The sequence below is a fragment of the Pleurodeles waltl genome, chromosome 9 (genome assembly GCF_031143425.1).
Source record: "Pleurodeles waltl isolate 20211129_DDA chromosome 9, aPleWal1.hap1.20221129, whole genome shotgun sequence".
Taxonomy (NCBI): Eukaryota; Metazoa; Chordata; class Amphibia; order Caudata; family Salamandridae; genus Pleurodeles; species Pleurodeles waltl.
This window is the reverse complement of record NC_090448.1, coordinates 385,684,066-385,708,034: the sequence shown is the minus strand read 5'-3', so window position 1 is coordinate 385,708,034 and position 23,969 is coordinate 385,684,066. Positions and strand designations below refer to the sequence as shown.

General features: G+C 40.1%; 1 protein-coding gene across 2 annotated transcripts in view; it reads right to left on the bottom strand.

The window, feature by feature from the left end:
• Positions 1–23,969, bottom strand: part of RTN1 (reticulon 1) — a 587,255-nt gene that overhangs the window by 1,575 nt on the left and 561,711 nt on the right. For both annotated transcript variants that reach the window (XM_069207015.1, XM_069207016.1), the window contains 4 exons: positions 5,864–6,002; positions 3,888–3,957; positions 1,939–1,985; positions 1,776–1,834 (listed from right to left, as the gene is read on the bottom strand). In XM_069207015.1, the coding sequence (XP_069063116.1) occupies positions 1,776–1,834; positions 1,939–1,985; positions 3,888–3,957; positions 5,864–6,002 (315 nt within the window). The remainder of the gene's footprint in view (positions 1–1,775; positions 1,835–1,938; positions 1,986–3,887; positions 3,958–5,863; positions 6,003–23,969) is intronic.

Here is a 23,969-nt window from a genome sequence, read left to right as displayed (position 1 = left end):
AGTTCTGCACTCACTGGAAGCATATTCCAATACAAAGGGTGCCATAAATGAGAATTTGCATATAACAAGAAACATGTTTTGAGACATTTAACAAGCAGTATTTGACAGTGTTTAATTTGTACCAGTGGTTGCAGGAGTTGGGCACTCACACTTATTTTTGGGAACCAGAACTTGTTTTTCATCACCAGACTTTGATCCAGAACAAGAACAAGAACAAGAAGGTAGAAAATGGTACATGTAGAAGCAAGATATATAAAAGAAAGCAGCAATAAGAGAGAAAGCAGAGGTGAAAATAACCTGGAAGGGGGAGATAAAGAGACAGGAAATGTAGGGTGGTGAAACAAAGGGGAATCAGGTGGAATCTAGTCTAGGCAACCTTGGTATCCAGTAACCCTGACAACCAGTAGTGGTAATGGCAGGCCTGTAAGATAATTTTTGGCTCCTGCTTTTATGTTTTTAAAACAGATTAAGCACTGTCTGGTGAATCACAGCATGTTTTTGCATACAAACGGAGCACAGTTTGTGAAAACATATTTGCACTGATGTAATTCATCAAACAATCATCCCAGATATATAGGGGGTCATTCTGACCCTGGCGGTAATTACCGCCAGGGCGGAGGTCGTCGGTAGCACCGCCAACAGGCTGGCGGGGCTCCGCCGGGCATTCTGACCGCGGCGGTACAGCCGCGGCCAGAAGCGGAAAACCGGCGGGCTACCTTTACCATTATTAGGTGTCATGAAAAGGGACTTTGTAGAAAATACTTTAAACAAACTTCTAATACAAAATAATATATTAAAAATATTCACAATTTTTGTAATTTAAAATTGCAATTTTCTACGAAACGAGCCATCAAGTGAATTTCCAAACCATTCCCATTCTAGAGAATTGTGGAAACGCACTTCCATAATGACATTCTAAACATTCGCATATCTTTACCATTAGTAAATAACATGTGGGTTGAGATACCTTTGAATGGTAGACAAGGCAAGAGGAGTCTTTTAAAGAAGATAGAAAGTAGGCAGTCTGAAGGAGTGAACCTGCCACTGCCATTTGAAAACAGGCTTAGGGAGCAGAAGCCTCAGGAAAGGAAAGTATTAGTGAGTGTTATTGTGACTAGATTAACTTTTCTAAAGACAGTGGGTGAGGAAGTCTAAAGTGGGATCGCAAGTGTTTCTGTGGCTACAGAGGCAGGGCAGTAATAATGCCTACTTGGTGCTTGCGGATGAAGGTTTGAGGCACCAGATCTCATTTTTGGGGAATGTAGTTATTTTTCATCAGACTTTGACCCACAACAAGATCGAGAATGGAAGAAGAGGGATAAAGAAAGGGGATTAGAAAGATGGGAAAACAATGACAAAGGGAAAATGAGATGAAAAAATACCTGCAGTATAAAGATAATGAGACAAGTATGTAGGCGACGACTGCAAGGGGGTTAGGCAGAATGAAGAACTGCGTAGTTTGGTATTCGGCAACAGTGGCATTTAGCAATCTGGGCAATTGGGAACCCCAGTGACGTGCTGCAAGAACAACTTTGGGCTCTTGCACATGTATTTTGTTTCAAATTAAGCACTACACAAGAATGCAATTTCTGAAGGTGAAAAATACTTAGGGCATTTTGCCAGACCTGAGTAAAAGAAGAGCGAGTGACCAGCCACAGGGACAAAGCACTATGTTTCTGATCCGTCTACATGTTCAATATGGAGACAGCCCATAACACCAAAATATACCCATCCAAACAGCAATAATAGTAGCACATACACCACAACTGACTTACTTTGTCACAACTGCATTTATGTGGGTCTTCATGAGCCCGAGGTACTGGTCAATCTGAGGCTGAATGGCCAAATACATTAAGAGAGAGTTAGTAATGACTAATAAGTGTAGTATACAGACAAGTTCAATAGTATATTTAATAGTTATCATCTGCCATGACTCACCTGATATTTATCATATACGGCAGGCAGAGAAAACATGGAGATCACAGCTGAAAGAATAGAAAGATCACAGAATCAGCATTTTCCAGATATTAAGTGTATTTGTCAATGTCCAAGACAATGAAACAATCCGCTAGCACACACCCTTTCAATGTAACCGGGCAATCACAGCTGCTCGCCTTGGCCATTTTATCAAAGCAAAGGAGCGAGCAGGGGCGTAGCTTGGTCAGTAAGATTGTGGGTGGGGGGGGAGCTTTAATTTTCTCGGCAATCAGGCTGGCACAAAATTTTAAAATACATTATATGACAAGCAGGGTGCATGAGAGGGGCTTAAGGGGCAGGGGAAAGAGAGAGAAATGAAGATTGGTAAGGGTATGAAGTGAGGGAAAACAATTTATTGCAAACTAACTTAATTTTTGAAGACTTTCTAAGCACAGAAAGGGAGAGAGTGTATGCGTTTTTGTCACGGTGTATGTAAACATTTCTGATGCAATCCGACAGACATTTCACATTACCGAACTGAATGCACCCGTACCCGACTTTTTGCCATAAAATACATTTATTGGGGGTGTAACACCTCAAAAACCCCCCTGAAGCTGTGCCCCTGGGAGCAAGGTATATTAGCTTGGTCTAGCCTGCCTGGAATTTTTGTGACTCCTATCCATAAAGTTTGCTTTACACAAATGCTTTTGTCGAGAGATGAAGGAGCAGGTAGGCACGGGATGAAATAAGATGGGTCCTCGGAGGACTATCTGCTAAGGACGTTTTACAGGACCTTGGGTCTGTGGACAAACAGGTACTACTGAACATACAGATGAATGTGGCTTGGTACACCAACGCATTGTCACGGCTATTGAGTTAATACAATTACGGATGCAACTCCTGTTTGCCCCTAAAACCAGATTCCAATTTAAGTTGTATTTACCCATGCGCTAATGGTACATATGCTCTTTGCTCATGTATGTATTAGGTATCCTGCACTACTTGACTGCAACTTTACTGCAGATAAAACCTGACAAGGATCATGTTTGCAGATGGCAAGGAATTCCAATTTTCGCACCATGTATTGCGTTCTGAATTTACCACTATTTGTAAAAAAACCTCTCCCCAGCTTTCATGACCAAAACCCTATGTGCAACACATGTAATTTTTACTTGGGCAAATTGTACATGTGCAACTACTGCCTGGTCAAATACCACCTAGCTTTAAATACAGTTCCAGGGGAAAACAGTAGTACGCACCTAAAAAGGAATTAGCACCTTATCTCTAATCAGGGCCAAAGCCTTTAGTAAAATGATAAACCCGAGGCTAACTGGGGTATCTAGATGAATTAGGCATGAAAACAATGTATGAGGCAGTGGATGGTGGGTAAATACATAGTGACAGGTGACTCTGGTGGGTAAGCATGGAGTTAGTAGATGCCTCGGTGAGCTGATATCAGATCAGAGGTGCAGCACATGCCCTAATCCATGACAAGTGGTCAGATAGTCATTGTATAAATAAGGTTCATGCGAGTGTGTATGACATGAATATCATGAAATGAGGTTTGAATCTGGCCAACCTGGACCTAAATTGGCGCCCACTGCTAAAACACTGGGATTCCTGAAAGGTATGCAGTGGTGGAAAATAGGTGCTATTGGTCAAAGAGATGCACACAGAAGAACCACCTACACTTAAAATGCACCACTCACTTGCTACGCAAACCATGTTTTCGTTGGTTCTTATTGCTCACCAACAACCAAAAAAAACCATCAAAAGCCAATCAATGAATGGTTAAAACATGTACATTATAGAAAAATATGTTACTTCACAAACTCTGAAAATCATGTAATCAAATACTTTCCATTTTGCGGAAGACAATCCAGTTTTATGAATTTTTTCAGCAGGCACTGCTGTTCACAGCTGCTTAGCACACAAAAGGATGACGCATAATGATCAGTACGTGCTATTACCCATGATCAGCAGTGTCAGCCCATTGAAGAGCGCTCCAACGTAAGTCAGTAGCCACATTAGTACAGCAAACTGAAAAAAGAAAGAACATCTCGTTTTACTCTTTCGATTACATCATTATTTCAACACTAAACATACATGCTTATGAAACAAGGATCTCACAAAATGTTTATGAGGCACTCTACGGAAATGACCAGCCAAACTTCATGACATACCTTTAGGGTGGGTCTGGAAGGCTGGCTAAAGATGTACCTAATTAATGGGGATTGAATTGTAACCTACCTACTTACCTGTGCATTGTTTTTTTTTTATTTTTTATTTCTATGCTATTGGACAACAGAGCCAATAACATTTTATTCCATAGATCAATGCTCCTAGTAACTTATGGAATTTGTTGTCTCAAAGTGTCTTTTGTCCCCATGTTTTTTTGGCTGTGCAATTATCTTTGTTCTCTTTGTTTTTGATTATTCAAGTCATGCGATTTTGTTCTCTACGTTCATGCACATTGTTGAATGACATATTTTAAAAATAAAACCTGTTCTTTGTGATTGCAAGTATATAGCTAGCTAATTGCCAGAAGTGCTGAAGGACATCTTACTAGATAGAAGAATTATCGTTCGGTTTCATGCCAGAACACAGGAACTTCACTGGGCTGTAATAACATCTCCTGCTAGGCAAGCTAACAGAGACTCCAGTCTAAGGGAGGTGATGCACAAATAAATTAAACAAGCATTTGCAATGCAATGGGTCTCGTGTTTGCTTATAGTTAGAGCTATTAGCTCTAACTGTATAGCCATGAACTTTATTAAGTGTATCTGTGGGCAAAACGTCTGACTAAAAAATGCAGGTAGATGATTTGTTTAAAAAAACATTTTACTGGAAGATTTCTTCTACAACCAGAAGTTTTTACATGATTTTCGCCCGATAAAATATTTTGTTTCATATGTCAGGATTTTGGGTACTTTTAATATTTGTGAGCTTTTAAGCAGTTTTTATTTGTTCCTTTGGGCATACTATGTGTGTCAGGTAAAATGGCTTCAAAAATGTCTAATGGATACTTCGGAGCTCTGAAGATGGTACAATGACCGAAGAACTCCAGTCGTTTTTTTGTAACTGGGAACCGTCTTACTGAAAACTATGCCACTAATCCAGGCTGGAATTGGCCTGCTGAACACTATTTTCTGTTTACCACAAGAACCGCCAAGAGGATCCAGTGGGGCACAGGAAGATCTGCAGCTAGTGTCAAGAACTGTTGGTTAGGAGGTGGCTGGCACAACAGAGCACACAACGCTACTGAACATTCTTCCTGCCTCTCCGTAAGGCTATGGGACATCCACTTTGGCAGAGCCTTCGAATGGGTAGGACCTCAGCAGCAATCTGCCAGCTGTTGCAGGTGTCTCCACATTCACGTCTTCCACCCTACCACTGGCTCGGCAGAACAGGCCACAGATTTACCTCGGCGTACCCAAATGGATAGGACTGGATGTGGTAAGAAAAAGTAACAGCCATAGCATCTACCCTGGCAAAAAAGGCACAGAAGTTGTTCACAGCTACCATCTCACAGCACCTTCCTGCACAAAAACAATCCTGAGAGGCTTTTTCTGATAATAAAGATATTTCTCATTGTTGTGTGTAACCTGGAGGGGTGTAGGATTCTGGCACATTCCCAGGAGTAACAGGTGTGGAAAATCTAAGAATGCATCAAAGAACATGGGAGATGCATGGGAACATCCATGCAATGCCTATGGAACACCTCCCTAGTGCAGAGTCAGGCAATGCAGAGAGTTGCACTGTGTGCCTCACTCCATATTTTTGAAGCCATTCAAAGCCACACAAAGTGGCTTTTCATGGCTTCAAAAATATGACTTAGTGGTTTGTGCCAGGCATGTATTATGTTGCGTGGTGCAAGCATGGCGCAAACCCCTCATAAATAAGCCCCTGGGTTTGGAACTATCAAAGATAGTTTTAATAAGGATACCTTCAAGGAGTCCACCAGGTCCTGCACAAGAAATAGTCTCCTCAGCTCCTTGACAGTGCTGTTCATGTACAACTGAAGGCAGTCTGTGTATTTCTGAATTTGGTCCTGAGAAAGGGAAACTTCCATCTCTAGGTAAGGTCTGAAAATGAATCCAACCACAGCACAAGTTACAAAAAGCAATCACAGCATTAATCCTTATCATGTCACCAGTGCCAATCACTGCATTTGTACATTGAATTACCATAAATACATGAAAATGATTTCACAGCAGCCATCTCACTTTGTTTTGAGGTGGTTTGTTAAGGGCAGTTTTGATTACGTCAATAAACTGAAGTTGGCTCAGATTGATCTATGACAAGAAACAGATCAAAACATATACTAACTATATATAGCAACTTCCTTGATTTAGATTGTACCATAACAAAATAGTGCATTGACTTGTGCAGAGTCATGTCTATTTTGGTTTCCCCCTCATTTTTCATTGTTTTTGTTCTCACATTTATTAGTCTCTGTACCTTTGGCTCTGCTACGGATAACACGTATTTCTATGCAGGAAGGCAGTAGAGTGAACAATTCGACAGTAAACACAGAAAATGTATGTGTATGGCGATACATGCTGATACTTCAGTTATAAAAGATGCTGAAGCTTAATATTTTAAATGTGAAGGATTTGAATCGTCCAGGTAAACATATAAGACTATTGTGGAAAGTGAAATGATGACGTGGTCCTTTTACAAGAAACTGGAATCTCTAACAGACAGGTCTTTCAGGTAAAGAGGGACTGGATCTGTGAGGCTAGCAGTAGGGATGCTGTACACACATATGTAATTGTTTAAGTCTAGAAACAAGGTGGACCTGAAATTATTGTGAGGGAAGGAGATGTTGAAGGGAGATGGGCCTGGGAACTTCTTAATAAGTATATTGATGTGCCAACTCAAGACTCTCCCTTTTTTGAGATGAGGTCAGAAAGAAAATTCTGGCAGGTGAATCAGAAAATGGTACTTAGTGGCAACTTTAACTTAGTTCCGGGCATGATGCTGGATAGGAAAAACAGATATATACCCAAGTCACCAAAAGCATGCAACACATTACTGGTGAAATATAAACATTTGAATCTAGTAGACCTGTGCAGAATGCTACACACAACAGTTCAGTAATTTACCTATTCCCATCAGTCATACTCCTGTGTTGATTACCATGTTATGTGCTGGAAGGTATAATAGAACCTATCTGTATCTTTGAACACTCTTTCATTGAGCTAATTCTAGAAAACGTATCCTAAAACCCCACGCAAATCCATGGACATTGAATAATGATCTAATTAGAAACCACCAACAAAGGGAAATTATTTTTGAAGCATAATAGATTACTTTGAATTCAATAGCAATAGTCATCAGAGCTATTATACTACAGGGGATGCAATGAAAGCTACAATTTGGGGTACTTGCATTGGTATATTTGCAGTTGAGAATACTCCTAATGCACCGCCCCTGTTAAATATACATAAAAAAACCTGAGTTTTCACAATTATGTCAAACAACTGTGACTATAGCTTAAACTGAGATTGCTTAAAAAATACATAAAGGGCCAGATGTATCAAGCCTTTTTGCATTCGCAAACGGTGCGATTTGCAAAATTCGTCCGTTTGCGAATGCAAAAATGCCTTTCACAATGTATGAAAGGCATTCACAGTGCAATTTTAAGGATTCGCTATAATAGCGATTCCTTAAAATTGGGAACCCATTTAGAGAATCGCAAATTGTGATTCTCTTAATTGGAAATCGCAAATAAAGAATTCCTGTTTGCGATTTCCATAGCACATGTATCAAACATTTCCTAAATGCGAATTGGGCATTTAGGAAATGCAATTACCACAAATTAAAGTTTGGTGGTAACCATGTGCAAATTTTAAAAATGCATTATAAATGCATTTTTAAAATTGACATGTAACGCACCCATGCCCCTAAGGCATGTGTGTGCTTCACATGTCCGTAAAAATATTTTTGGGGTGCAGCAGAGGGGGCCTTAGGCCCCCAGCACCCTGGGATTTGCATTTCCTAATTTGCAAATTCCTACCTGGAATTCACAATTTGGGAAATGCAAAAACATTCGCTACAGGCCCATAAGTGCGAATGGGGTCGGATTCTCTATTTGCGATTCAGTAATAGCTTTTGCGAATTTTAAGAAATCGCTATTACCGAATCGCAAAAATCATACATACCATTTTGGATTTCTTAAATAGCGATTTCTTAAAATTCGCTATTTAAGAAACGCAATTTTTTTTTTGATACATCTGGCCCTAGGATCCTGTCTCGTAATGCGGGTCCATTGTTTCAAAGATAGACAAATATGTAGTGCTAGCAACACAGTAAGGATTCTAGAAAATTATTTGAAGAACAGAGGTTTTTTATACATACTGTGGCACTTGAAAACAAGATAAATAGTGATATCAATTAGCAAAATAATTCAGGCCGTGAAAAACGTCTACGATGATCTATATAAGTCTAAGGAAGATATAGATGAAGATAAGACTGACCAACTCTTAGCAAGAGATCATATGACCAGTCATTGTGATGAAGATCGGGCTACTATTGGATCTCCTATGGCAGTAAGTGAGATTCAAACGGTCATAACTCACACCATAGGAAATTAGGAAATGTCCCTGGCCCAGATGTTCTACCCAATCATTTATGTGGAGTCAGGAATTAACACTTGCATTCTTAGTGGGATTAATGCCCTATAGTGATGCTTTGAAAGTTGGATACTGAACTTATACCTTAGATGAGATGGATCAATGCACCCCAGGAGGGAGTTCCCCAGTGTGAATTTGGTAAATAGTGCCTTTAGTTTTTGGTTTAGGTAGAAATATACTAGTTTTTTAGGGAGTAAAGGATCCATCTCTCGTGTGCTTTTTAAACTTTTTTAAAAGTAGCGCACAATTGAACCTCTGTGGGATTTATTGGAGCTGCCTCTATCCTCAGTAAGTTCCTGGTCAAGCAACTTTAGCCTCAATGGAACAGATTCGGAAAACTGTGAGTCATTTATTGAGTAATTTTTGGAGAGTCTGTGAAGAGTGTTTGATGGTGACCAGTCTCCTAAGAAAGGCACTTTGATTGGAAGCATATAACATGTGGGTGTTTAAGAGGAGGCAAGAGTAATCTTGATCCATCTGCAATTACATCCTTTCTGAGAATGTTGGGTCTTAAAACTACTACTCCTCTTTTCACAGGATTTTTTTCGTCCCTATTGTTTGGAGGCACCGGGTTGGTCTAGAGCATGGGTACTCGCAAACATTTTCCCAGGGGCCGCACTGTTTGGTCTGTGATGTGACCGAGGGCCACATTGATGCCAGCAGGGTGGCAGTCAGAGGCTTGGAGTGGAGAGGGGTAGTGGTAAAGTGGTTGTAGGAGAAGAGAAGCGTATACATATAGGCCCATATTTATACATTTTTAGCGCCCCATTTGCGCCGCTTTTTGACACAAAAGCAGCGCAAAATTACAAAATACAATTATATTTTGTAAGTTTGCGCCACTTTTACGTCAAATAATGACACAAATGCGGTGCTAAAAAAGTGTAAATAAGGGCCATAGTGTCTGAATTGCGCAATGTGAAACCAGAAACTTGGATATAAATCCCAGCTTCTACACTTAACCAAATTGTGTGATCCTAGGCAAATGATTTATTTCACTTTACCTCCTTTTTCTTCGTCATCACACATAAGAACCTTGAAATACGTCTTCAGGGTGTATGCTGTATAAAACCTTCTGCGTCTGATTTAATAAACTATAAAGTTCACATAACAACTGACTCGCCTCTTAGTTCACAGTTCTCATTGTTGCCAGGGTGTGGCGGTGGAGGGGGATGAAAGATTCTAAATTTGTTTGAAAAATATCATTTTAAAAAATACTTCTCAATGCAGTGATATAATCTTGTGTGCAAAGGTGAAGCGGTTCTGCAGGTTAATGAAATGCACTTATTGAATTTCAAACAGATCATACTTTTATATTTTTGCTTCAAGAAGTGTTAAATAATGAAGATTTTTCTAAAGTTGAGTTCCAGGACACCATAGTTACTCCTTTTTGAATTAGGCTCCAAATAAATACTTGCCTGTTTATTGAACAATTTTTGTGCTAGTGCCAAGTAGAATAAACAGCAGCACAGTGCTGCTGATGACCCAGGGGCCGCATGTAAATGCCAGGAGGGCCGCTGGTCTAGAGCAATGATACTACATATAAATATGAAGCTATGCTCATTTATAAATGGGGTCTAAATGGGGTCATGACCCAAAGAGATATTTCCTATTCATAGCGATAACCCCACTTGCCAATTTGGGTCAAGAAAGAAACTCAAAGACTGGTGCTGAAGAAGGTAGTCGAAAATATTTGGGTGCCACTGAAAGGTACGTTGATCAGTTGTTGCAAACCCAGTTTGTGACACATCAATAGAAAGCTAAAGAAGAATGGTCTCTGTTGTATTAGTGTACAACTCTTGTGATTCTGGATGGTGGAGGATGAGTGAATATGGAGAGCATGGGATGTGTGTATAAGAGACGCAGATTGTCTGTAATGTAGAATGATATATTTGTATTTATTGCATGTACATTTTTGAAGTGTTGAATATATTTTTCATAAAATGAACACAAGGTCTTGCTGTGTAAATACAAATGTCATAAAATAAAAATAATGTTAAATGAAATGAACATGTGCAGGCTTTTCTTAGGTCTCACCACACCGGATTCAAATCCATTGATTGAAGTATATATGTTAAGCCATAAGTGATTTCTGAACATAGGAAGGTCTCATTTACAACAGCCAAAGCTTTGATTATTTTAAACCCAAAAGAAAATACGAAACCTACTGGTACAGCTAGTTACCATTGTGTTTCACTTTGTTATTTGGACTGCAAAATCTTCACCAAGATTCTGGTTCGGAGACTGCAGTTATTTAAAAACGTACACACTGCACAAATTGGACTTGATAAGATCTGTCTGTCTACTCACAATGCCAGACTTCAGATGCATGTTCTATCCTTTACTCGATCCATGGAAACCTCTGTGGTGATAATAACACTTGATGCAAAAAATACCTTTGACACGGTATCATGGAGATTCTTGAGATCATTCTTAGTTGAGGTCAACTTCACTTACAGTTGTATCTTCAAGGTGATATTATAACACTAATGCCACAATTAAATCTTATTATAGTGCATCTGAGTACTTTTAGTTAGGTCAAGGAAGCAGACAAGTAGGCTATCCATACTATCCCACAAGCCCTTGTAATGTGTTGTAATGGAAAGCATTGGGACAAGGATGCTCCAATTACACTGAAACAACTTATAAGCTTGCAGCATATGCATGCAATGTCATAGTATTAGTTTTAAAGGTTGAATCCTCGATCCCATGCATATAGATATTATCCAACAATACTCCAAAATCTTGGGATATCCCTTAAATAAATCAAAATTAGAATGAATGCTGCTCAACGTACATTGCCAAAAACCCATGATTGATGCATCCTCCTTAAAATGCAGTGCGGGCCCCATTATAAACCTTGGCATATTAATCCAGGATTATTTAACCGACAAACTAACAGCTAATGAAGAGTTTACCATTAAACAAACAAAAGATATAACTCTAAAATATCCTTAACATATTTCATTTAGTCGGGCAGTGTCAAATGAGTTATTATGACAATAATGCTAATCATAAACTACTTGGGGAATAAGCTTCTCATTCGCCTGTCCTAAGATTTTCTGAACAACATTGATCTTGTCCTCTACTTGGTCCGATATGAAACAAAGCCTTATTCTGAAAAGCTTAAGTTACAAAAATATAAAAGAGGGCTGTGCCTGGCAGGTTTTGACAGATAACAGAAGGCATTCGTATTAGCAAATGCAGCAAGATGGTTCTAGGTACAGGAACATTTTTGTCGGTCTTGGTTTCCTGATCACTCACTAAAATATCAAAATCATAGATTCTACAAGATACAGAAAGAATGCTTCAAACTCTAACACATCCACTCAAAGCTAAAATCTCCTCCACATTATATATTCTTTTGAGGAAACATAATTTGATCAAAGTGGGCAGTTCAGTTGTGAATTGACATGGCTGGGCAGAGTTGGTATAATTCCAATGGCGACTGATGGAACTTAAAAGGGGTAGGGCGCCTCTTGTATGGTTTTTATGTGTGGGAACTTTTCACTTTAGTACATCAGTTTATATCACTGTAATGAGAGGCATTTATTAAAACTGTTAATAAATGCCCCTCACTATAGTGATATTAACTGATATACTAAAATGCAATGCTCCTGCATGTTGAAAGCTAACAAGAGACTGCAGCACTTTAGTTCAGGATGCGTCTATCCTGAACTTGCATATTTAAAAGTGCTCTATTGTATGTTTTTAACATGCAGGAATGTTTCACTTTAGAACTCAGGCTATGCCACTATATTGAGAGGCATTCATTATAACTGTTCATAAATGTCTTTCACTATAGTTATTTACTAAAGTGAAACACTCATGCATGTTAAAAGCATACAAGAGACTAAAGCACTTTTATATGTCACTTCAGGATGCACACCTCCTGAGCTCCATATTTAAAAGTAGTCTCTTGTATACTTTTAACATTCCTGTGCGTTTCACTTTAGCACATCAGTTTGTATCGCCATATTGAGAGGCATTATTAACAATTTTAGTAAATACCTCTCAATATAGTGATATGAACTAATTTACAAAAGTAAAACAGCTCTGCATGATAAAAGCACGCAAAAGGGACATTTTTAAATACATGAGTTTCGGATGTGTGCTCTGCTGTGCCAGCATTTAGTTTGTTTTTACATTTTCTAAAACAGTAAAAATAAACCACAGGCTGGCAGGCATGTTGAAGGGGTGTGTGCTGCTGTTCCAGTCCAGGATGGGGGCCTGGATGGTGCCAAGCATGCCCTCTCGGCCTCTGATGCAAAAGCATGCATGTGGCTCGAAGTCACAGAGTCTCATGACTGTGACCTCGAGTCACATGCCTGCAATCTTTCACATACTGTAAGCAACACCTCTTCCCAAGAAGTCACAAGTGACTTGTTGGGAAAGTGTTTTGCTTATAGCCTGTAAAAGTGATTTACAGTCAGTCCAGCGAATACAGGGCTTCTGCTCTAGGCACCCAAGATTGCATGTAAATATGACACTGCTGGCATCATGAATGGGAGGTCTCTTCAGACCCTCAAACACTGCAGGCCAGGGATGGCGCTAGGTCAGCTCTTAGCCTGCATAGGCTTTTTTTAAACAAAAATGCTTAGGGACGCATGCTCACTAAGGCACGTGCCGCACTCGAAAGCAAGTGCGAGAGGCAGCCAAGCACTCAAGGAGCACCTTACGGGCTTAAAGCCATTGTGTAATTAAAAAACATAACTTATGTGGATGGTAATTGCTCTTGAAATTACCTTCCACATAACTTAAAAATGAGATTGGCAGCACCCTGGCTCCCTCTAGTGGCAGCTACTGCTGGATAATTCAGATGAAAAACCAAATGCTAGAGGGCCAACCCTCATTTTTTGCACAACTACAACAAAGGATGGGGCAATCTAATACTGAATGTTATGCATTCCTGAAACTAAAGAAAACAATATCAAGATCAAAACTACCCTTTCACATTTACAAACATTTGGGGAAACAAAGTATATGAATAGAGTTCCAAATAAGGAAGGAATGGGAGGTAGACTTGGGATAAGGACAGATTAGAGAATCTTGGATCACACTTAGCAAGAGGTTTTTCAACCTGTATCCAAAGCAAAAATAGTCGAGTAGGTTCACTCAATCTAGATTCTTTCTTATTAACAAATGCCTCTGGATGATGATTTGATAGATTTATACATGCTTGCATTGTAGAAATCCTCAGGTCACTCTACTTCATAAATTGATTGAACGGAAGTGTTTCCAAACTATTGATCGAATTTCATGGATGACATAAACTGTATATTGGGTATCTGCTTGACTCTAAAACTGGCTTGAGGCTGTTTGGGTGCATTTGCTGATCTTGATCTCATGCACCTAGAATTGTGTGAAACTGACATGTGATTGTTAGATCTGAAAATTTTGATTGCTGTGGAGTCAGTAATGCACATCTGTAAAACACCTCTTCTGTTCCCCTTCACACATGATGGGTATGTCACATTTGAAAATGCCATGGAATATTTAGTAGACGTTCAATAGAAACACAGACGCTGCGAAGAGCTTGTAGTAAAATTTGGATGCATACCACAAAAAATGAAAACCCCTTGACTGTCTTATTTGAGATTCTGGTAAACTGTTATTCCCTCTCAGATATATTATCTAGGTGTAATTGTCTTCTCTGTTATTTATTTATCCACTTATGCTCCCAGTCAATTTAATCTATTGCTACCTATCTTCTTTCTTTACATTCTTCCAGTTTTATACCTTTCCCCCACTACAATGTCAAAACGTTTTATCAAGATTTATTGAGCTACATATTGCACGTCCTAAAGGTTTATACAAGGATACTCCTTTTGCTGAGATGTGTGTGGTATTGTTGATCCTATTATGTAGCTCAAGTAATCCAAAAAACATTTGGAAAGAAAAAAGCATACAATGGACAATTACAGTGCTGTGGTGCTACCTGTGAAACAAGCGCGCTAAATGAACTATAGTGATCCAATCTAATTACTTCAGATTGGACAACAGTATTGTTTATTAATACACTTTGGTTAATTACTAAACCATAAAAATGGCAAAAGTCACAAGAAGCACATCGTAAAACTGACAATCAAAATAGATAACAAATGTCAAACAGTTTAATTAAAACACAATATAATATCCACTGATGATGTTGTATTGTTGTACATTTTCTACAATAATTTCAAGTGATTTCTCCATTTCTATCTAGCTTCAAATCTCTGATCTCTGAATTGTAAGAGCCAATGATTTCAACATTAAAACAATGCAATGGTATTACTTGAGGCTTGGCAATGACAATGGACTTGTGTTAGTTGACACTGGATCATGCACCATGGTAGCTCAGTTTGAGGCATTATGGTAGTTTAAATGGAACCTAAGCAATATTAGCTGAGATTCTTCCTGATAATGCTCTGGCAGTGGGTGGCACTTCACATTAACAACAGGCTAGTGTTAGGTCCAATTGGGCCACCAATGTATGTTTCTGAACAACACCCAGTACTTGGGCCACCTCTTTGTTATTTTTTAACACTTCAATAGTTGTCTGACAATCAGCACATCCTGCACATTTTCATTTCCTCATTTGTGCTCCTTTTGTATTAGGTATGTGGTGTAATGTACTTGAAGCCCTTTGATACTAGACACAGTGCACAACTGCAATGGCCTCCTCAAATTATTCCCACAATATCCCTGCCTCCTCCTAGAGAGTCTTAAACTTTGCAACTTGTGAATGTCTTGAATCTACAGTGATCTTCTGCCACATCCTCCTTACAGGCAGCAGGCACACGGTGTAGCACAGAACTTTCTACAAGTTCTTAACAGTGCTGTTTAAATCAATCCACTGACAAGCTCCTCCAATCTTTAATAAACCATCACAAACACCCTCAGCTGCCACAATACTATCCTATGACAAAAAGTCTTATTTACCGCAAATATTCCTGTGCCACGTTCTGATTCAGGTCATTATCTAGTAGACACATTATGCTGGAAGGTCTCCTTTTCAACACAACGTAACCATCTTCCAAATTCCCTCAAATTGAAAAGCAGTTCGGGCTACCTGAACCTATCATTAATCTGTGTACTGTTCCTACAGGTAACTAAACAAATATGAGAGTGCTGAGGCCCACGATATTAATCAGGAGCACAACAATGAGGTTTAAGCCTCGGATGTGGGACGGAGTGTTGGAATGTATACTGTTGGAAATCCAAGTGTACCGCTTTTGAGTATCGGGTGTCAAATATTCACCAAACTAAATCCTATGTAACCTGTCAGACTCTCTTAAGAAACAGTGGAACAGACTTAGGGGGTCATTCCGACCCTGGCGGTCCATGACCGCCAGGGCCGGGGACCGCGGAAGCACCGCCAACAGGCTGGCGGTGCTTCCTGGGCCATTCTGACCGCGGCGGTAAAGCCGCGGTCAGAAAAGGGCAACCGGCGGTTTCCTGCCGGTTTACCCCTGGCCCAGGGAATCCTCCATGGCGGCGCTGCTTGCAGCGCCGCCATGGGGATTCCGACCTCCTTCCCGCCATCCTGTTCCTGGCGGTTTTTACCGCCAGGAACAGGATGGTGGGAACGGGTGTCGTTGCACCCCTACAACTCCGCCGGCTCCATTCGGAGCCGGCTTCATTGTTGAGGGGGGTTTCCCGCTGGGCCGGCGGGCGGCCTTCTGGCGGTCGCCCGCCGGCCCAGCGGGAAAGCCAGAACGGCCGCCGCGGTCATTCGGCGGTTCCCTCCAGGGGTCAGAATGACCCCCTTAGTGCGTTGTGTGAAAGTAGGAGAGTAGGACGGCACAATATCTACAAAGAAATTGTGCTGTTTTCTCCTCTCCCTGCACTGGCCCACTTCAAGGTACTATGTGCCAATGAACACACTCTTGCACCATGGTGCTAGGGTGTATTAATTCTATCAAGTATAGCTTTTGTACTAGAAAGCCCATTGCACTGGAAACCCTACTAAAGCATAGTCTATACTGGAAGAAGACTCTTCTAGTACAAAAGCTATGCTTTAATACTCTTCCCACTTCAGATGTGTGCTGCACAGTGCAACACACAAGCAAAATTTGAATAATGTGGAGAGTTTGTAAATGTGGCCCTCAGTTATATCTGCCTCAAGAAGGCATACGTTTTTGGTGCAAATCCCTGTTTACCAATGTTAGTAGGTCGGGGATGTGTCAAAACCTATGGATGGTTGCATGGGAACGCTGATGTACCTCCCACGAAACACTCCCATTGCAAAGTAGTGCAAAGTAGCGCATAGCACTACTTTTGTGAATTTTTCCAATGCAAATTCTGCTTAGCATGTGAAAGTAAATACCACTACACCACTTTGCACTGGGTCTGCTTAACAAAAGTAATGGAGATCTGGAGAAAATTGTTAGTAAGATGGGGCCAATGTGTCACTAAGGGGTCACAGTAAAAGGGCAAAAATATATGGACCATATTGGGGTATTAAAGTATATTAAATTTATACTGGGTATTTATATGGTTGTTCTTTGTTTCTGTTCCCCTTGTCACAAACATTTTTAGGTGTTCATATTTTTTATGATGATATTTTAGAGTCTCCCAATGTCATTCCTTTGTGCATTTTCTGGAATGAAACATGGATTTAGATTCCCTTGCTTCATGCGAGATTGCTACGCTGATGAATGAAGTGAGTTTGTTGCTGAATAAATCATTTCTCATGGTGAATTCTTTCTGCGGTTCATATTGCTGTACCAATCAACAGTTGTGTGGGGTTATATAGTGTAAATATGGTAGCCTGCTTTTCTCTGCCTACATTCCATGCTCTACATTCCAGAGCCACCTAATGGTTCTTCTGGAATGAATGGTGTCCGTTGCAGGAAGGCGGAAGCAAGAGCAACATCTTGTACTGTGGTGTATGTGAATTAATTGAAAAACTGAAATTGAGAAATCACACTGGGGGGAACTAAATCATGAAAAGCCAGTTTTAAGGGAAGACAATGTTTAGGAAATACATATAAATTAAAAATGAAAGGAAGCATTTAAAGGAAAGACAATGTTTAGGACAATCCAAAATTACATTAGTCTTTGGTGGAGTTTAGGACTAGTGAATGTTTTTTGGGTTCAGGCCAGGGATGACTAATGTTTAGAGGTGATGATGAGTTTTTAGGGTTCAGGAATGGATAGAGTTCATGCACATAAAGTGTTTTTGTAGGGTTTAGGGATGGGTGGAGTTTAGGAAAGCTGAGGGGTTTTTAGGGTTCCCAGATAAGTGAGTTTAGGGGTGTGAGGTGTTTTTAGGGTTCAAGGAAGGGTGAATTGTAGGGTTATTGAGAGGCTCTAGGATTCAGTGATGGATAGAAGATAGAGTTTTTAGGGTTCAGGGTTAGGTGGAGTTTAGAGGTGGTAAAGAGCTTTCAGAGGGGCATGGGTGATTGGTGCTTAAGGATGGTGAAGATTTTTTTAAAGAGTTCAGGGACATTTAGCGTTTCAGTGCGGTGAGGAGTTTCAAGGGGACATGGATTTGTGGGGTTTAGGTGTAGAAATAGGTTTTTAGGGTTCAGGAATGGGTGGAGTTTAGTGGTACAAGGGGTTGTAAGGTTCAGAAATGAGTGGAGTGAAAGGGTAGAAAGCACTTTTAGGGTTCAGGGATGGGTGCAGTTTAGATGTAATGGGGGTTTACGTTTCTGGGTTGGGTGAAGTTTAGGGGTAGAAAGGGCTTTTATAGCTCAGGAATGGGTGTAGTTTAGGTGTGGCGAGGGATTTCAGGGGGAAGGGATTGATGGTATCGAGGGGTAAGGGATGGATGGTGTTTAGGGGTAATAAAGGATAAACGAATTAAAAGCATGCAAAGTAATTGTTTCAAAAAGTAAAAGATATGAATTGGAAATAATGTCCCCCGAAGTAAAACACTCAAATAAATACCTCAGACACACTTTTCTGAAAGTAAGACCTGCAACTATTGCATTTACACCTACAAACTAAGCATGGCACAGTCAATTTTGAACAAAAAGACATTGTATGAATTGGTTTCTATGAAATGGTAAATGACATTCATTCTGAAAATTCCATTAAACTGTTTAGGTGACATGGTTTCTCAGTAACGGTGTTCCATGAACTTTTTTTTCTATCAAATCACATACAATCCTTAAGCTCGGCTGTCCTGGTGGCCAAATAAATATAGGTAAAATCATTTTTTTTTATAAATCCAAGCATTGAATTCCAAATTGGGTCTAGAAGAGCTAACCTCTAGAGGCTTCTGTGGGGAAATCGCTCTTGATACCTCTTGCTCCACTGCTGTTAGCTGTGAAAACATTCACAACAGAATATTTTTAAATTTCACAACATACAATTCTAAAAGTACGGAGATTATAGACAAATTTATTCAGAATTAGAGACAGGTCTAGGAGCCACTGAAAAACTCTCTGAGTGCCAAGGCTGCCTTTGCCATTCAATGAAGTTTAGTAGCATGTGTCTGAAAAGTTCAAATACATTGGTGCTTACACCAATCAGCAACAACATCTACAGCATTCTCCACAGCTGGTTTCTGTCACTGCAAGTCATTGGATGAGTCCAAAAACGTAGCTACTCTGATTCTGAGTTCTCCTTGACATCCAGGGCATCATTGCTGGTTATGAGAGAGAAGTTTCAATTGAATTTGCTGAAGAATGTACTCCTTCTAGTGAATTCCGACTTTTTGTAAGGTCATTGTTTCTATGAGACTGGTCTACAATACCATTATTTAGAGAAGAAACGGAAAGCACAACAATGCAAACACTCAACTGGCTCCAAAAAAACAAATACAATTCCTCACTCTATATACATTATACAAACGTTTAAGAATGGAAGGCCCATACTAGGGAACAATCGCAGTTTCATAAAGACGTCACGAAAGAGCCACAAATCATTCAAACCTAAACATTTTCCTTTGAGACACTATGTTTGCTTATAATCGAGCTCTTAAATGGCTCATCCAACATAAGTACAGGCAAGGCTCACTTCTCCAAAAGGCAAGGTAGTGGCCTTGCAACACCATTTAATGGCCAATCCAAATGTTAGCAACCCCCTCCCTCCAGGCCTTTATTAGGTGTGTGGGGGATGAGGTGTGATTCAGCCAAGCCACAGACTACTCATGCCTAAAAATATAAGACAGGTGATACCCCAGCTGTATCACCAATGCTACTAGACCCTTGCAGCCTTTATACAGTAAGAAGAGACATGTACTCTGCCTGCAGCACTTTGCTAACACTTTCCAACTGCAGGTAGATGAGCAGCTCATCAGGGAACCTTGAGATCATGGGCACATGAACTGGCCTCACAGAGTTAGTAACACAGATCCGAATATTAGAAAAGGTCAAGGGATTCTTTGAAATTCTAGACCATTGCACATCAGACCATATACAGCCAGAATCATATCACAGAGCACACTCAAAACAAGATGATTTAATTATTACATTACCATGTGTTAGCTCAAAGCAAAATGGAGACATGCTCTTCAGTGGCATCTTTGAAAGAGCCAATTGGGACACCACAATTTAAGGCAAGTACGTTGACTGCAGTGGACTTGGTAAGCTATTCTCTCCCTCGTGCTGCATTAGCTTGTTTCACTTGGATTTGTTTCCTTTTTAATGTTTTGTGTAGGTGGTATGTTTAGAGTGTTATATTGTGTTTTGAAAGTTATTTTCTGACACTTTTTCTCTTTTTCCTCTTTAGGCACCTTCCTCCTTGAGGCATGTCACCTTGATTTTTTGTCATCTAACTCTTTGCTAGAATATTACTATTCCTAGTAGTACAGAGGTGACAAGGTGACATCTTTGAAAGATTGTCATTGTCAAGTTTCAGAGTTAAGAAGGCTGTAGTCAAAAGCAGCCCAGAGACCTCAATTTGACACCATGTTACATGTTTCCAACAGGCGTAGCCTTAACTCTGGAAGAACCAAGGGGATGATTTAGAGTTTACTCCCCCTGTGACTGAAGGTCTGCCTGTTTGATTTACAGTCGGGAGAACCTTCAGTATGTAAGTGATGGAGACTACTCCTTCTCCATTACTGACAAAAAACCTCTGACGGCCAGATGGAGTAAGGCCTTTGGAGATTTGGCCATTCAGCCGCTCGCCCTATTTACAGTGGGCGGTCAAATGGACACTTTTTACTCTCCCTTACCGCCATAGAAAGCATGGACATAAGGGGCAGTAAAAATGTTTAAGTAAACCCCACACCATGGGCGAAAACACCTAATGGCAGTTTTTATTCTTCCTTACTGCCATGAAAAACGTGACAATAAGGGATAGTAAAAAAGTTTAAATGACCCCCACACCATGGGTAAAAGCTCCCACGGTGTGTGGGGGGCTGTCACTGATATTTGTTTGTCAAAACCAAAATAGGGCTATGGGATTTTCTTTTTGAAAAAACAAATACTTGTTAGAAGTTGGACTTGTGGTCGTCATTTTTGATGGAGCCGTCCTTCAAACATTTAACTTATTGACTGGAACTGGGTAAATCTGGGCCATAAATTACATGTGGAAGTTAACCAAACAGAAGAGATCAAAATTAGGGGACCAACATTGCAGAGAGTGGCAACTGATAAGAAAGATCCAAAAGGTCATGGATGTTTATCTCAGTTGCAGCTAAACAGGCAGTGCGGCTCCAAGAAAATGTTTTTGTGCACAGGGATCTGGGCTCTTAACAACCTTCTAATGTGGTGTTATAACAATGCACCTCTAATCCTACCTTATGGGATTTCATGCCTGATGGTATTCAATGGGAATCTCCCTAAAATGGAGCCACTCTTGCTTTTCCTAAAATTGCAGTTAGGGTGATTCCAACAAGATTTTCCTTATAGTTAACGTTTTATGTTCCATTCTTCCCTCAGAATGCTGGTGTCACAATGTATTCTTGTCAATCATTGCTTGAATTTTGCCCTTCTAATCAGAAGAAAAGTGGAATAGGGTAACCCATGTGCAGTATTATAGGCTGGCTTCAAAATGAGTTGTCTCCAGAATGAATGATTGTTAAGACAAGCTTCGCTAGAAAACTATTATTTGCATCTCTACACAAACGCTACACTTAACACTCTTCTGGGAAAGATACACATGGCTCATTCTTCGGAATCTCAAGAGTGGAAGTACCCTGGCCTAAAGCAAAACAGATCACTGGAATACTAGCAAAATGTGGAAGCACATGATCTTGCTTTAAATTATACCCACACACGGGGGCCATGCTGTGTCAGGTTTTAGGCAACTGAAACCTGATGATTCAAGAATTTGGCACCATTAATTATCAGTTTTATGAGCTCATAGCCTCTTCAGACCTGTCTAAACATAGTCATGTGTAGTGGTGTGGCTAGGATAAAAGTTGAAACAATATCAAACCCTTTGCCTTGGGTATGGAAGTGGCAGGACAGTGGTGAACAAGACAGATTGATGAGACAGTATTTGGTGCAACTTGGAGGACCTTGGAGGAACAAGGCCAAAGCAGAGGTCAGAAGCCCAGATGAGGGATGTAACTGTGAGCGAAAAATTCCTGCAACAGGGTGTCAGTGGCTAATTTAAATATTACCTGTCCAAGCCAAGCAGAGAAGTGGAGAGTCAAAGAAGACAGCCAGGCCTAGCGAGGACAGAGGTTAGCGGAATGCAGGGATGCACAGAGAGAGGCATAAGTCTAACACCTACACTTTCCGACAGCCGAGGAAAGAGCCAATGCGTTAGGGGAAGAATGTTTTGATTGGGATCTACTTGATTGCTTTCTTGAGCATAACAGGTCATCACTGAGTCAATTTGTGGTGGCCATTATACTACATAGGTAATGCCAACACAGTCAACTACCTTGGACAAAAGCAGAAGGCACAGCCATCAAAGAGTAATGAGGAGACACAGTTTTTGAACTGATTGGTGCTTACTTATTGGAAGAAGAGGCTTTGACAGCTTAAGAAATTACCATATGCAAGGCAGGTACATAGCAAGTATTATTAATCAAGATCATCTATGTTCCTCCGAGGCCCTCAGAACACAACAATCCTTAATTAATTGTGCAGACGATATCAGGAAGATACAGCCACGATAATTGATAACAAACTTATCCAAAAGCAAGAACATTATTAAAATAGCAGGACTCACATAGTCCAAAAACATGCAGACTGGGCACTAAGACTGACATGTCTCCATAAGAGGTAGAAACAAGCAACGTCAGCACCTATACAAGGGCAGGCAGACTTCATCAAATAAGGAAATGTCAGAAGTGCGGAGATGGGACAAATTCATGGAACTTCACACCCACAGAAATTTTCAGTCTAAGAGTGAGGATGGCACTGCACATATCGTTGATAGAGATGACTATGAATCACAAAATTGAGGCAACAATGTCAAGATCTTTTGGAAGGACTGGAGCTGCCATAGCAGGGCCTTTTCAGACCAACAACACTGTGTCATGCATATGTTTCATATGATCTTCTCATGAAGAGACAAGTCAGCATTGCTATCTATAAACACAATGATACCTTATTTAGGGTTATTTGGTATTACATCTTTTGAAAGAACTTGACTTCTTTACCACACAGATCTCATTATGGATCAGTGCAGCACAAGGCACATCACAACCATTTTCTTGGTAGAGTGGGGTACAAGGCAGGGCTGTTTTCATGCCATCCTCCTGCTCGCTATTGCTCTGACCAACTGACATGATTTGCAGACTGATCTGGACATATGAGGTATAAATGTAGGAGCTTTTAGGCTAATTGTATGACAGTCACGGAGAATGCTGGCTATTAGTTGGAGGTGGAAAGTTAAAATCTATCTAAATTGTAAGACTTTTTGGCTTTTCTCATTCTTCTACTCGGCCACTTAAAAACCAACACCCAATATTCTAGCTCCATTGCCTAAAATTAATATTTATTTTTAGTTACCTTGGGATACCAGACAGATAATAATGAGCTAAAGGAGACTTAGTTGACATTCAAGTAACCTTGGGTGGAACTGCGAGGTAAAAGAGGAATTCTGTTTTAATTGTATAGCACCTTCAATTGGAGGCATGCCTTAACATCTCATCCAATAAAACGAATGTGACAAAAATCTCTAATTAAAGCAAAGTTTTGTTTTGTTTTGTTTTTCACACAGAGGCTATAAGTACCCAACAAAAATGCAGCAGAGTAAGTCTGTGGAATGAGTAGTAAAATGCCCCTGTACTTGGAATACAAAATATATTAGACAGACACTTACGTTTAGAACGTGTGGTGCAGTATACTGGAGTTTTTTTTAACACATTTTTATTGATTTTAGAGATATCACTTTATTACAGATAAAAGTGAACAGATGGAAGGGATAAAAAAAAGATATCCCGCCAGCAGTCTGTGCCAAACATATGTTTGTCCATTTCAGTAACCCAGGTCCTCCAACTCAAGGAGCTCCACCTCTCAAGATTTGAATCCACGTATTTCATCATCCAGTGTTTCCTTTAGTGAGCTTATTGGG